This window comes from Hirsutella rhossiliensis (genome assembly GCF_020360975.1).
Source record: "Hirsutella rhossiliensis strain HR02 chromosome Unknown scaffold00007, whole genome shotgun sequence".
Lineage (NCBI taxonomy): Eukaryota > Fungi > Ascomycota > Sordariomycetes > Hypocreales > Ophiocordycipitaceae > Hirsutella > Hirsutella rhossiliensis.
Window position 1 is genome coordinate 783,893 of NW_025408673.1, and position 13,643 is coordinate 797,535.

Here is a 13,643-nt window from a genome sequence, read left to right on the forward strand (position 1 = left end):
TTGGATTGCGGCGCGATGGGCAATTACGTTTCACCTAGAGTCATCAATCGTTACCGACTCCCATGGAGACACAAGAAAGATCCATATGAACTCACGAATATCGAAGGAGAGGCCTTCAACTATAACAACGGAATCATTGATATGGAGATTGATCACCTCGACATCAATATCCAGGGCCACGACGAACGAGTCGACTTCGACATCATGGACATTGGAGAACACGACCTTGTGTTAGGGCTTCCATGGTTACAGGAGAGCAACCCACTGATCAACTGGAAAACTGGCCAGCTGCGTTGGAACGAAGACGCAAGTTTCCAAGACCAGCAGATTTGGGAGAAAGCAAAATTTTGCGATGATTTAGCCACTGAACAGGACGAAAGGGATGACCGTTCAAGCAAATCATTACGGGCTTCAGCGATACAAACGAAAACAGCAACCGAACCGGCGGACACAACAAAATCGACTGACAAGACCCACGTACTGACCAACACGGCTGTACAACCTGGCATCCGACATAAACAGAACAAAGGACACAACAAGAAGATCCGAAGAGTTATTGCCACTCTAAGGAAAGACCTCGAACAAATCAACAAAGAGCTCGAGTCAGGGAAACCAGCTCTCAAAAGAAAGAACAAAGCCCACAAGACAGAATGAAGAACATCCCACAGGAATACCGGAAATACGACAAACTCTTCAAGGAAGAACTCGAGACAGGGTTACCCGAACACAGTCAATGGGACCACGAAATTTGTCTCAAAGATGGAAGAACGCCGACGTTCCATAAGATTTACAACCTAAACGAAAAGCAACTGCAAACGCTACGCGACTACCTCGACGAGAATCTACGAAAGGGATACATACGAACATCAACATCCGAAGCAGGCTACCCAGTCATGTTTGTTCCAAAGAAAACGGCAAGCTACGACTAGTTGTCGACTACAGACGCCTAAACGATATTACAATGAAGGACCGAACACCATTACCGCTTATATCGGAACTACGAGATCGACTGCACGGCAAAAAATGGTTTACGGCCCTCGATCTCAAAGGCGCCTACAACTTAATACGCATGAAAAGGGGACACGAATGGATGACAGCTTTCAGAACGAAATTCGGACTATTCGAATATCTGGTAATGCCATTTGGACTCACAAATGCACCAGCTACCTTCAACGGATGATCAACAATGTCCTACGCGAACACTTGGACATCTTTGTGGTAGTATACCTGGATGATATCCTAATCTTCTCGGACACCCTAGAAGAACACAAGGAACACGTCCACAAGGTACTCCGCGCACTTCAGAATGCGAAGTTACTGGTTGAACCAGAAAAAAGCAAGTTCCACACACAGGAAGTAGATTTCCTCGGACACACGATCTCACCAGGAGAGATACGAATGCAACAAGACAAGATCAACTCAGTCAAAGAATGGCCAACGCCAAAGAACGTCAAGGACGTACAAAGTTTCCTAGGATTTGCGAATTACTACCGACGATTCATCAAAGATTTCGGAAAGATTGCAACACCACTACACGACTTAACGAAGAAGGAAAAAGAGTTTACATGGGACGACAAAGCCAACGAAGCTTTCGAATGCATCAAAACGACGATTACGCAAGAACCGGTCTTAACCACCTTCGATCCAGAACGACAAATCGAACTCGAAACCGATGCATCAGACTTTGCTCTAGGAGCACAAATCGGACAGAAGGACGATGAAGGAAGACTACGACCAATTGCATTCTACTCGAAAAAGCTACATGGCGCAGAACTCAATTACCCCATCTACGACAAAGAATTCCTCGCAATCATTCAAGCTTTTAAGGAATTTCGACACTACCTTCTCGGAAGCAAACACAAAATCAAGGTCTACACAGATCACAAAACATCTCACATTTCGCGACGACGCAACAATTGAACGGACGACAGATCCGATGGGCCGAATGTCTATCAGAATTCGACTACGAAATAATCCACAGAAAAGGAACAGAAAACGGTCGAGCTGATGCCCTCAGCCGACGATCCGACTACGACACAGGAGCACCTATTGTGAAAGGACAACTCCTTGAGCTCAACAATGAAGGAATATGCAACAACGACAGCTTAACGCAATCTTCAAGGTCAATCCAGACGAAGGCCTTACGAAGAAGATCCAACAAGCCTACGATAAGGTTGATTGGGAACCACTTCCAGTTGTTTGGGAAGATGGCCTGGCAAAGCATCAAGGAAAGATCTTTGTACCAGAAGAACTTCAGGACGAAGTTATACGCGAAATTCACGAACACCCGACACACGGACACCAAGGAATCCGGAGGACGATGGAAAGAATTCGACGAATCTACGACTTTCCACGGATGAAGAAACGAATCAGCGAAACTATCAGAAAATGCGAACTTTGCGCACGAAGCAAAGCTGAACGACACAAGCCATACGGAGAATTACAACCACTACCAGTACCAGAAAAACCATGGGATTCAATAGCTTTCGACCATGTCACGAAGCTACCACTGTCAAAAGAACCCATGACCAACGTCAAGTACGACAGCATATTCGTCATTACCGACAGATTGACGAAGTACGGATACTTCTTGCCGTACAAAGAAGCAAGCAATGCAGAAGAGCTAGCATATGTGTTCCTACGAACTATTGTCAGCAATCACGGACTACCGAACGAGATTGTCTCTGACAGAGGAAGCACATTTGTGGCCAAGTTTTGCAAGCTCTCATGGCACAATTGGGGACGAAACATAAGCTCAGCACAGCTTATCACCCACAAACAGATGGACAAACAGAACGACTCAACCAAACGCTTGAACAATATTTACGATGCTACATCAGCTACGAACAAAACGATTGGGTTAAATGGCTACCGACGGCACAACTAGCTTACAACAGCTCAGTCACAGAGACAACCAAGCTCTCACCAGCATACGCCAATTACGGATACAACCCAGAAGCATTCAAGGTCACTCGACAAGGACCACAAGCGGAACGAGCGATACTGCAAGCAGATCAGCTACGAAAATTGCATGAAGAAATGCAACAAGAACTTCAATTCGTCAGAGAACGAATGTCCACTCACTACAATCGGAAAAGATTGCAGGGACCAATCTTTCGAGAGGGAGACATGGTCTACCTCGTACGACGAAACATCAAAACAAAACGACCAAGCAACAAATTGGATTTCAAGAAACTTGGACCGTTCAAGGTCAAGAAAACCATTTCAAAAGTCAACTACGAACTTTCGCTACCAACAACAATGCGGATACACCCGATATTTCATATCTCATTATTGGAACCAGCACCACGAGACGCCAAACTACAGGACAAAATCGAAGTCGACGATGATCAAGAATACGAAGCCGAACAAATACTGGATACAAGAAGACAAGGTCAGCAACAAGAATACCTTGTTAAATGGAAAGAATACGGACCAGAGGAAAATACCTGGGAACCACTCAAGCACCTGACGCACTGCGGCTCCCTACTTCGGCAGTTCCACCAACGAACCCAAGGTCAGCCAGAAAAGACGGAGAGAGCGCTACCTCGGGGTGGACAGCGTCCCAGTCTCCGACAAACTCCGAAGGCAACCGATCAGAATGAGGGGAACACGGCTGCACCTCACTAACTCGACGCTGCTCCCTCTCCGCTTCCTCGCGCTCGACGCGCTCCAACTCCTCGACACTATCAAGACCACGAGAAACCGCCTGCATCATTCTCTCGAACCACATCTTCTTTTGCTTCCGCAACCGCTCCACTTTGGCATCCAACTTGCGACGCTCCTCCTCCGCAGCCTCGAGCTCAGACTCTATTTTTGGTGCTGTGCGCCAATCTTGCGGAGCTGCTGGACCGAAAGCCCTTGGCATCGCAGTAGGATAGGTTCAGGCGAACGCAGTCATAACAACGTGACGAGTCGGACACCGATATTTGGCAATCCGTGAAACCACGAGAACGGCAAGACGAGCATGCTTCAGGCATGATGGCGGAACTTCCCAGTATAACGCCGAGAAGGGCGTTGCGCTGCTCTGTCTTGGAAGAACGAGGTTTGAAGCGATTCTTAAGAACACGGTCAGACGGCATGACGGGCCATGATGATGAAGGAAGGAAAGAAAAAACACACACACTCACGCAGAAAGACAGCCAGGATACGCGACACGGCGGCTAAAGCAGGTCTTGAGGGCAAGACCAAAAGAGGGGGAGACCTGATGTTACGACCCGACCAACGGTTGGTCACAAGCAGCCCTCAACAAGGCCGACACGTGACGGAGGTACAGGATCCCGCGAAGTCACGTGATGGATCATTTGATCACTTGGTGATCCCAACGATCCGGCTCATTGGATCATCTCGATGATCCAACGACGATGTACAGGATCATTGGATCGTCTCAATGATCCAACGATCCGTGAACAGGATCATCACGTTCGCTGAATGATCCACGAAGGACCACTGGGTATATAAGGACACCCAATTCCACTCCTTTAGACTAGATAGCTCTTTAGCTTTCAACACAATCATTACGATCCCTATCACGATCTCATCTCTGATTCCGATCACTTGATTACCTGGTTACAGTCTACGGTCTACGACCTCCGACTCATCACCAACGTGACATACTTATCATTGCTCAGACCACGCCCTGTTGTATCTGCCAACATAAACCCCACGACAGGTTTATCCCTTGGGAATATCACCGGTCGTCACACTATATTAAATACCCTAATATTAATTTATTTCTAAACTGCGATTTTATAGAGTTAATTCTAGCTAGTATAGAAAATCAGGATCTAAAAATTCTAAAGACTTATAAACAGGCAATAAATAGCCCTAAAGTAGTATTTTAGAAAGAAGCTATAATTAAGGAAATTAGCTAGCTAATTAAATATAAAACTTAGGAATTTTCCTACCTCCTTAAAGATAGGGAGGCTATAGGAGGCCGCTAGGTCTATACTATTAAGAAGGATATTTAAAATAATATAATAAAATATAAAGCCCGTTTCGTAATATAGGGATTTAAGTAGATCTATAGCTTAGATTTCCTAGATACCTTCTCGACTACGGCTAGACCTAAATCTATTAGAATTCTACTTATTTTAGCTATTATTAACGAATTCGAAGCTTTATAGATAGATATAATAAATGCCTTTATATATACCGATATAGATAGCGAAGTATATATCGATCTTCCTATAGGCGAAGAATACGCTCTTAAAGAATATTATTTAAAATATAGATTAGCTTATAGAGCTAAAGGAATTAAATTAACTAAATTCCTAGACCTATATTAAACCGGCTAAATTAAAGCAAAGCTAAAGAAAGCATTATATAGCCTAAAATAAAGTCCTAAGCTCTAGTATAATCATTTAAAAATTATACTAAATAATCTCGGATTTCTTCCTCTTTTAATAAATAAAGGAGTATTTATAAATAAGGACTATAGTATAGCCTTATTAATTTACGTCGACGACTTTCTTATAGTAGGGCCCTCTAAATCTATAATAAAAGAAAGATTATTTAAAGAATTATTTAAATTCCTAGATTTTACTATCTTAGGAGATATAAAAGACTTCTTAGGTCTAAATATTATAATAAACCGAGAGAATAAAGAGCTATATATATCCTAAGAAAATTATACCTAAATAAATTAAAGGAATTTAATAAAGAAGGTTTAGAACTTCGAATTTACCTACTATAGTAGGCTTTAAGCTTATAAAAGCAAAGGAATTACCTTCTAAGGAAGATATATTATAATTTTAGAAAGAAATAGGATCTCTATTATACTTAGCCTTATTTACTAGGCTAGATATCTTATATTCTATAGTTTCCTATGCTAGATTCATGCTAAGCCCGACTAAACGTATTTAAGGCTTTAAATATAATTTAGAAATATTTAAATAAATTCCCTAGCTTAAAGATTAAATATAATTGCAATATCCCTTTTACCTATCTATATATAAAGGGTTTTACCGACTCTAGCTAGGCGTCGGATTTAACGGACGGAAAATCCTTTTCCGGTTACTATTTTTATATATATAATAATATAATAAGCTAGGCTTACAATAAGTAGAAAGCCGTTGCCCTTTCTACCTACGAAGTAGAGTATATTAGCCTTAGGGAGGCAAATAAAGAAGCTATTTATTTAAATATACTTTTTAAAAATATTACTAAGGATATATCTATTAAGATTCTTAATACTATACCTCCTATTTTAACGGATAATACTACTGCTATTAAATTAGTAGAAAATCCGGAATTTTATAAAAGGTCTAAGTATATAAGATTAGCCTACTACTATACTAGAACTATAAGAGAAGGGGAAATTAAAGTTTTTTATATTAAATTAAAAGATAATATAGCTAATATTTTTATAAAGGAATTAAGACCTAGATTACTCTATAAATTTAGAGACGGTCTATCCTTAATATAAGTTCCTAAGTAATTAAAAGGGGGTTTTAGATATTTCTTATACTTTCTATATCTTTCCCCTACTAGGTTTTTCCTTTTTAGGTTTCTTAGAGAAATATTTACTAGGTTTTTATCTATTAAGATTTTCCTAGTAATAATAGGTTTTACCTTATATAAGGTTATCCTATAAATAATTATTATAACTATAGATTTTTCCTACTATAGGTTTTTCTATTAGTATATACCTAAGGATTTTCTTTCCCTAAGAAAGAATAGGGTTTTATATATCCTATTAAGGTATAAGAATAGTTTTCCTAAATTAGGTTTTTACCCTATATATATACTACTATAAATAAATTAGTAAAGAGTATATAAATCTACTCTTTAAGGGAGGCTATAAGGAACGGTGTTCCTACTATAAATAAAGCAGCTATAATATACTCTCCCGATTATATAAGCTAATAAGTAGTATATTAATTATAGACAAAATCTTATCCTATAGAGCAAGAATCGCTCGTTATTTTGCATATTATTATGCATTAAACGGGGTGCCGGTTATCGTATAATCGGGAATCGAAGGAACAGAGCTAGCTTAGAATACTAGCTAAGACCTCTTAAGAACACCGGCACGATAAACCTCCTTTAAACACGAATATTAGTGGAACTAAGACCCTTCTAGACTTACTCGAGGTATCACGGAATTCCCTAGTCTTAGGGCTATACGGCAGCCTAAATCTAGTCCCGAAAGGTTCTTCCGTTTAGCTATAATTGTCTATATAAGACAGTATGTCCGCTAGTAGATAGATAGAGTATTATTAACTTTAACACCTCTTCTATACACTAATATACTACTAATAAATTCTATTAAAAATCCTACCTTATACTCCTTCTTCCCTTCTATTACGTAGGCTTACGTAATTCCTTAATCTCCTAAAATTCCGCTTTTACTTATATACCTTAAGACTTATACTAGCTATCTTAGGTATTATTATAGTTAGTTAGAATTATATTAGCCTTACTATAAAGTTACCTTAGAAAGTAACTTTTTTATATACGTAGGGTATATAGTATTAATTAATAGTATAGGCGTTTTTAGTTAATAGTTAATAGTTAATTATATAATTATCTTTAACCTTATCCTATAATAATATCTTCCTAAGCTCTACCTTACCTTTCCGCTATAAGGCTTAGTAGGCTATTTTTATTAATACCGGCCTTTAGCTAAGCTAGTAGTTAGGTTATCGTACTAGCCTTACGTTATACTTATTAAGTTACTAGTATTAGCCCTAGGTTTTTATTTTCCTAGTTAAGGGGCCTAGACTAGGGTTAAAGGGAGGTCTTAATAAATTCGTCTCTAGGTCTAAATAAGTAAGGTCTAGGCTAGCTTACTTATAGCGGGGCTAAACTACTAGTATATTTATAAGCGCTTCTAAAAGCGCTAATTAGCTAATTAATAAGTAGGTTAGTATAGTTTATTAGTCTAACTAAAAATTAATCGTGCCTTTAGCTAGATTTAAACCGACTTTAGTATTATAGCTAGTAAGCTTCTTAGGTATATAACTACTATACTATAAGGGTTATTCTTTTAATATATTATTTAGCCCCTTATATACTTATTATAAATTCTTAATAAAGACCTACTTTATACTCCTTCGACCGCTCTTTTTACTTAGGTTATTAATTACCTAATCCTATACTTATTACTTATACCTTTTAATAGGTTTTAGCTAAGGCTTTTACTAGGGCCTTAGCTAGGGCCTTAAGCGCTTTTTTTATAGTAACCTTAGCTTATAAGCTTACTTTAAAGTTACCTTAAATAGCTTTAAGCTACTAAGTAGCCTTAAGCTAGTATAGGAGCTATTATAAGGGCTATTAGCGGTCTAAGTATAAGAGTCTTTAACTATTATAAGTTATAAGCTTAAGCTATAGCCTAAGCTATATAGTTATATATAGAGGGCTAGATCCTATACGTATATATATAGGCTAGCCGCGTATAAGAGAGCTTTATATAGCTTATTAATATTATCTTATAGACGGTACCTATATATACGCCTCTACTTACTCTATAATATTATAAGTAATTAACTAATAGATTTAATAGATATCTCTTTAAAGAAAGCGCCTTCCCCTTAAAGAAGTACTCCGCCCCTCCTTAGATAGATAGGAAGTATTATAGCTATCCTAGAAGCGATTAAAAGCGCGATAGCTAGCGAGAAGGACGAGGTTCTCGCTATACTAAGGGAGCCGTCTACGAGACTAGCTTTAACCCCTACGACCTCTATAACGCTAGTTATAGCGGTAATACTACCGACGCGGAAGCCGCTCCCTTAGCTAACTTAGGACGGTAAGCTAGAGTCCTTTTACTTCTTCCTTAGCTAGCTATAGACGAAGTTTATAACTAATAAGAAATAGGGCCTAAATAGCTATCGAGATATAGCGTAGTATTTACTCCTTTATACGCTACTAGAGCCCTAGATATAGCGGATCTCTAGATTCTAAGATAAGGGCGGCCTTAAAGGTAGACGCGACCTATAAGACTTCTTTTAATACCTTATATATATATTCGGCAACGTATAAGAGTAAGAGAAGGCGTAAGATAAGCTATAGACCCTTAAGTAAAGAGATAGATAAACCTTTAGTAAATTCCTTCTTAATTTTAAAGAGACGCTCTTATAAGTAGTAGGGACTATAGTATAGGAAGATAGCGCGAAGCTTATATAGCTATAGAATTCGATTATACTAGCCTTATAAGAGCTACTTATCCCTATAATTATACCTACTAACTATAGTAAGTATATAAGCCGGTTAATAAAAGTAGCTTAGGGCTATAAGTAAACGCTATATTTCTAAAAGCTCTATAAGTATACGCTATATAGTAGCGATAAGATTACCGCCCCTTTATAAGACGAATAACTAGCTATTAATATAGATAGGGATACCTTAATATTAGCTACTTATATAGACTAGGCTAAACGCGGTAAAAAGACGCCGTTAACTACCCTTTATACCGCCTTATACTTTAAGTAGCGGGCGAAGTAAGTAATAAGCGAGGAAATTAAAAAGAGGAAGGCTAACGGCCGCTACCTATATTATAGAGTATCTATATACTTTATATTAAAATGCCCCTTCTTTTTAGCTAAGCGGCCTATAGCGGTTTAAGTAGTAAAGATAGAACCGCTCCTTACCTTAAACGATAATAAGGACTCCGCCCCCCTAGGCCTAAAGGGAAAAGAGTAGCTCTAAAGTAAAGATAGGCTCTAAAGCCTTAATTACTAGTACTAGTAAAAGAGAAAGAGGAATTATCCGCTTATATAAAAAAGGAGCCTACTTTAATATAGGTTATAATTAATAACTCCTTACTTATTACTACCCTTATAAATAAGGGCTACTAGTACTATACTATAGTTAACGAGGCGCTTATATAAGAGATATAAGTATTAGTAGAAAAGATTACCTTAAGGTAAGTAAAGAGCGCCTTAAGCGCGATAGAAAGTATAGTAATTAAGGGTATTATATAGCTAGCTATAGAGGTCGACGGTTATTATAAGCTTATCGTAGCCTATATAATCCTTTAACTAGAGTTTCCCTTAATCCTTAGGAAATCTTAGTTATTATATATAGAGTTATACTTAGTTTTATATTAAAAGAAGCTATAGTTTAGGCCTATATAATAGTAGGTCCGCTATAACGATAGTTCTATAGGCGTAGGACTAAGCGTATAAGCTTTATACTTAGTATAAGAAGTCCTTACCTCTATTTTTATAAGAACTATATAATAAGTAAAGCGGGAGTAAGGCTAGGTAGCGGCTAATATAGCGGTCTATATATTTAGCTTAGCGGATATTAATAAGGCCCTTTAGATAAAGAAGCTAAAGTCGCCTTCTAAGCTATAGTAGTAAATATTAAAGCGCTTTTATAACCTCCTACTACTATTTAAGTCCTAGGAAGCGGATAAGCTTAACCTATATAAGCTAAAGGTAAACTATAGGATCGTACTCTATACTAATAAGAAGGGGTAGGAACTACCTATACCGTTTAAACCGCTATATAGTATATTATACGTAGAGCTATTAGTACTAAAGAAAACGCTAAAAGACCTCTTAAATAAGGGGTTTATTTAAGTAAGTAGCTTTAAAGTAAGAGCGCTAGTCTTATTCGTATATAAACTAAAGGGCGGGATATAGTTCTATTATAACTATAGGGCTTTAAACGTAATTATAAAGCTAGACCGCTACCCCTTACCCTTAATCTTAGATATACTCTATAACCTTTTAAAGGTAAAGTAGTTTACGAAGCTAGATATAAAATAAGCGTTTTATAAAGTATAGATCTTAAAGGGTAATAAGTAAAAGATAGTATTCTATATACGCTATAGCTTATTTAAGTAGCTTATAATACCCTTTAGCCTCTTAAGAGCGCCCGCTTTCTTCTAGTATTATATTAATAATATACTTCAGGACTTCTTTAATAAGTTCGCCTTTATATATATAGATAATATCCTTATCTATATAAGCGGCTCTTATAAGGACTATATATAGAAAGTATAGAGGGTCCTAGAGCGCCTTTAACTTTATAGGCTCTACCTTAACCTAGATAAGTATAAATTTAAAGTTAAGAGGGTTAAGTACCTAGGCTTTATTATTTATATAGGCGTAGGTATATAAGCGGATCTTATAAAGATCTAAGCGATCTAAGACTAAGCGGCCCTAACTATATAAATAAGCGTATAAAGCTTCCTTAGGTTTATAAACTATTATAGGATATTTATTAAGGGCTTCTCTTATATTATAATACCCTTAAATAAGATTACTAGGAAATAGACTGCCTTTTATTAAGGGCCTATATAGGAAGGAGCGTTCTATACGCTTAAGGACCTATTCTTATAAGCCCTAGTATTACTTTAGTAGGACTTTAACCGGTCTACGTTAGTCGAAGCGGACTATAGCGGCTAGGCACTTAAAGGAACGCTCTCTTAGGAGGTAGATAGGTAAACGTAACTAGTAGCGTTCTACTCTTATAAGCTAACCTTAGTAGAGCGGAATTACGCTATTTATAATAAAGAGATACTAGCGATTATTAGCTACCTTAAGTAATAGTAAGTAGAGCTTTAGAGCTATAAGAGCTTTAAGGTTCTTATAGACTATATTAACCTTAAGTACTCTATAACCTACTAGTACCTCTTAAAGCGGTAAGCCCGCTAAGCGGAGTATCTCTTATACTTTAACTTCTCGATTAAGTACTAGCTAAGGTAGGACTCTATAGTCTTAGATACGCTTTCTTAAAGGGATTTAGACCAGCTAATAGGAGCGGATATTAAGGCCTAGGATCTATAGCTTATCTTATAAGAAGCGCTATAGACTTATATAAGAGCTTCCTTAGTAAAGGAAGGCGCGGCGCTAATAGATAAGCCTTTCCTTATACCTTTACCTTAGCTTAGTAAGGAGGGATAGACCGGCCTAAGGGCGCGTATAGCGTAGGTATTCTAAGATAAGGTTCTTTAATACTTATAGGATAGGATATTATCTTTAGACCGTACCTATAAGAGCGTACGCCGCGCTATTAAGTCCGGCGCTTAACGCTTTAATTTAAAGCTAAAGCTAAAGGTATAAGTAGCCGACTATTATATTAACCTATAAGGGCATCTATATTAATAGGGGAGACTATAGGTGCTAGGCGCGCTATATACTATAGAAGCTAGGGAGAAGGATAGACCGCTAGAGCTAGATAAATAGAATAAGCTTTAAAGGAAGCTAGTTTAGCTAGTCTATAACTTTAGTATTATAGTATAACTCTAGTATTATAAGCTACCTAGGTTAGTAAGGTATAGTAGTAGGCCTTATAAGGGATTTCTACTAGCCCCTCCTATAGTACTATATTCGCCGCTTCCTTTATAACTACGATATTTATAGCTATACTAAGATTTAAAGGGCATAGCTTAAAGGGCTACTTAAGTAGCATTTAGTACCTAACCGGTTCTATATATATATATATATAGACTTTATAACAGACCTCCTACTTATAGAAAGTAGTAACCGCTATATATAAGTAATTAAGGACCGACTTAATAAGTCTATAGTATTAAAGCTAATACCGTTTATAGATATAGAGTCTTATATAGAGCGCTTCTTATAATACTAAGCCCGCTTATATAGCTAACTAGCCTTTATTATAAGCGATAAGGGATTAAATTAAACTAGCTACTTTTAGTATTACTTATACTAGCTACTTTAGATTATATAGCTACTTAGTATAGTATATTACTTATAGACTAATAAAAGGCCTAAAAGGGTTAACTAAAAGGTATAAGCTTACTTATAAGCTATTATAGCCTATAACTAAGTAGACTAAGACTAGTAGCTCCTTATAGCCTAACTTATATTAAATAGTAAACTATATACCTTTATTAAGATAGCCCCTTTCTTTATAATATATAGCTTTAAACTACCCTTACTAGTTCCCTTTACTATAGATATAGTAGTAAAGTAGTATAGTAATTTATTATTAAAGGGCCGCGCCTTTATATTTATATAAATACTATAAAAGACTGTAGATTATTACTAATCTATAATAGCCGCCGCGGTATAAGATTAAGAGTAGTATACTAATAAGACTAGGGCCCTAGTAAATAGGTTTATAGTAAAGGATAAGGTATAGCTAGACCTCTATAACTATAAGTTAGTATAGCTAAAAAAAAAGAAGCTTAACTAGCTATATATAAAGTTTATAGTATAAAGGGTTATTAGCCTATAGGTTATAGAGCTTAATAGTCTTTTAATAGGGGTTTATAATAAGATTAATATAGACCTCCTTTATAGAGCTTCCTTTAACTTACTACTTAAATAAGAAGTAGTAGATACTTAGCCGCTTATAATTAAAGTAAAAGAAGAGGATAAGTTTAAGGTTAAAGAGATATAAGCTATGCGCTAAAAAAGGGTTAGTAAGGGAAAACGCTAGAAGGTCCTCGTTAAGTAGTATAGGTATCTTAACCTTATATAAGAACTTATATATGAGTTTATAGGAACTATAGCCCTTAATAAGTTTAAAGCTTTATTTAAAATAATAAACGAGAATAATAAACTAATAGACTACTAATAATAGCCTAGGCTAAGACTATAAAGTAGGTAAAGTAGAGTAGGTAGTTATAATAACGCGAGTATAATAATATAAGTAGAGATAAAAATAGCGTTTATTTTAAGGTAGAGCCCTTAGACTACCTAGACCTACTTCTTATTCTTATT

The 13,643-nt window shown here is 36.9% G+C and overlaps 1 protein-coding gene across 1 annotated transcript; it reads left to right on the forward strand.

Moving 5' to 3' along the window:
* Window positions 1-650: 650 nt before the first annotated feature.
* HRG_06821 (uncharacterized protein) lies at window positions 651-1,180 on the forward strand (the record flags this gene model as incomplete). Its single annotated transcript, XM_044865292.1, has 3 exons — window positions 651-914; window positions 968-1,026; window positions 1,078-1,180. The coding sequence occupies 3 exons, from the start codon at window positions 651-653 to the stop codon at window positions 1,178-1,180; spliced, it is 426 nt and encodes a 141-aa protein (XP_044719254.1).
* Between the last annotated feature and the right edge of the window lie 12,463 nt (window positions 1,181-13,643).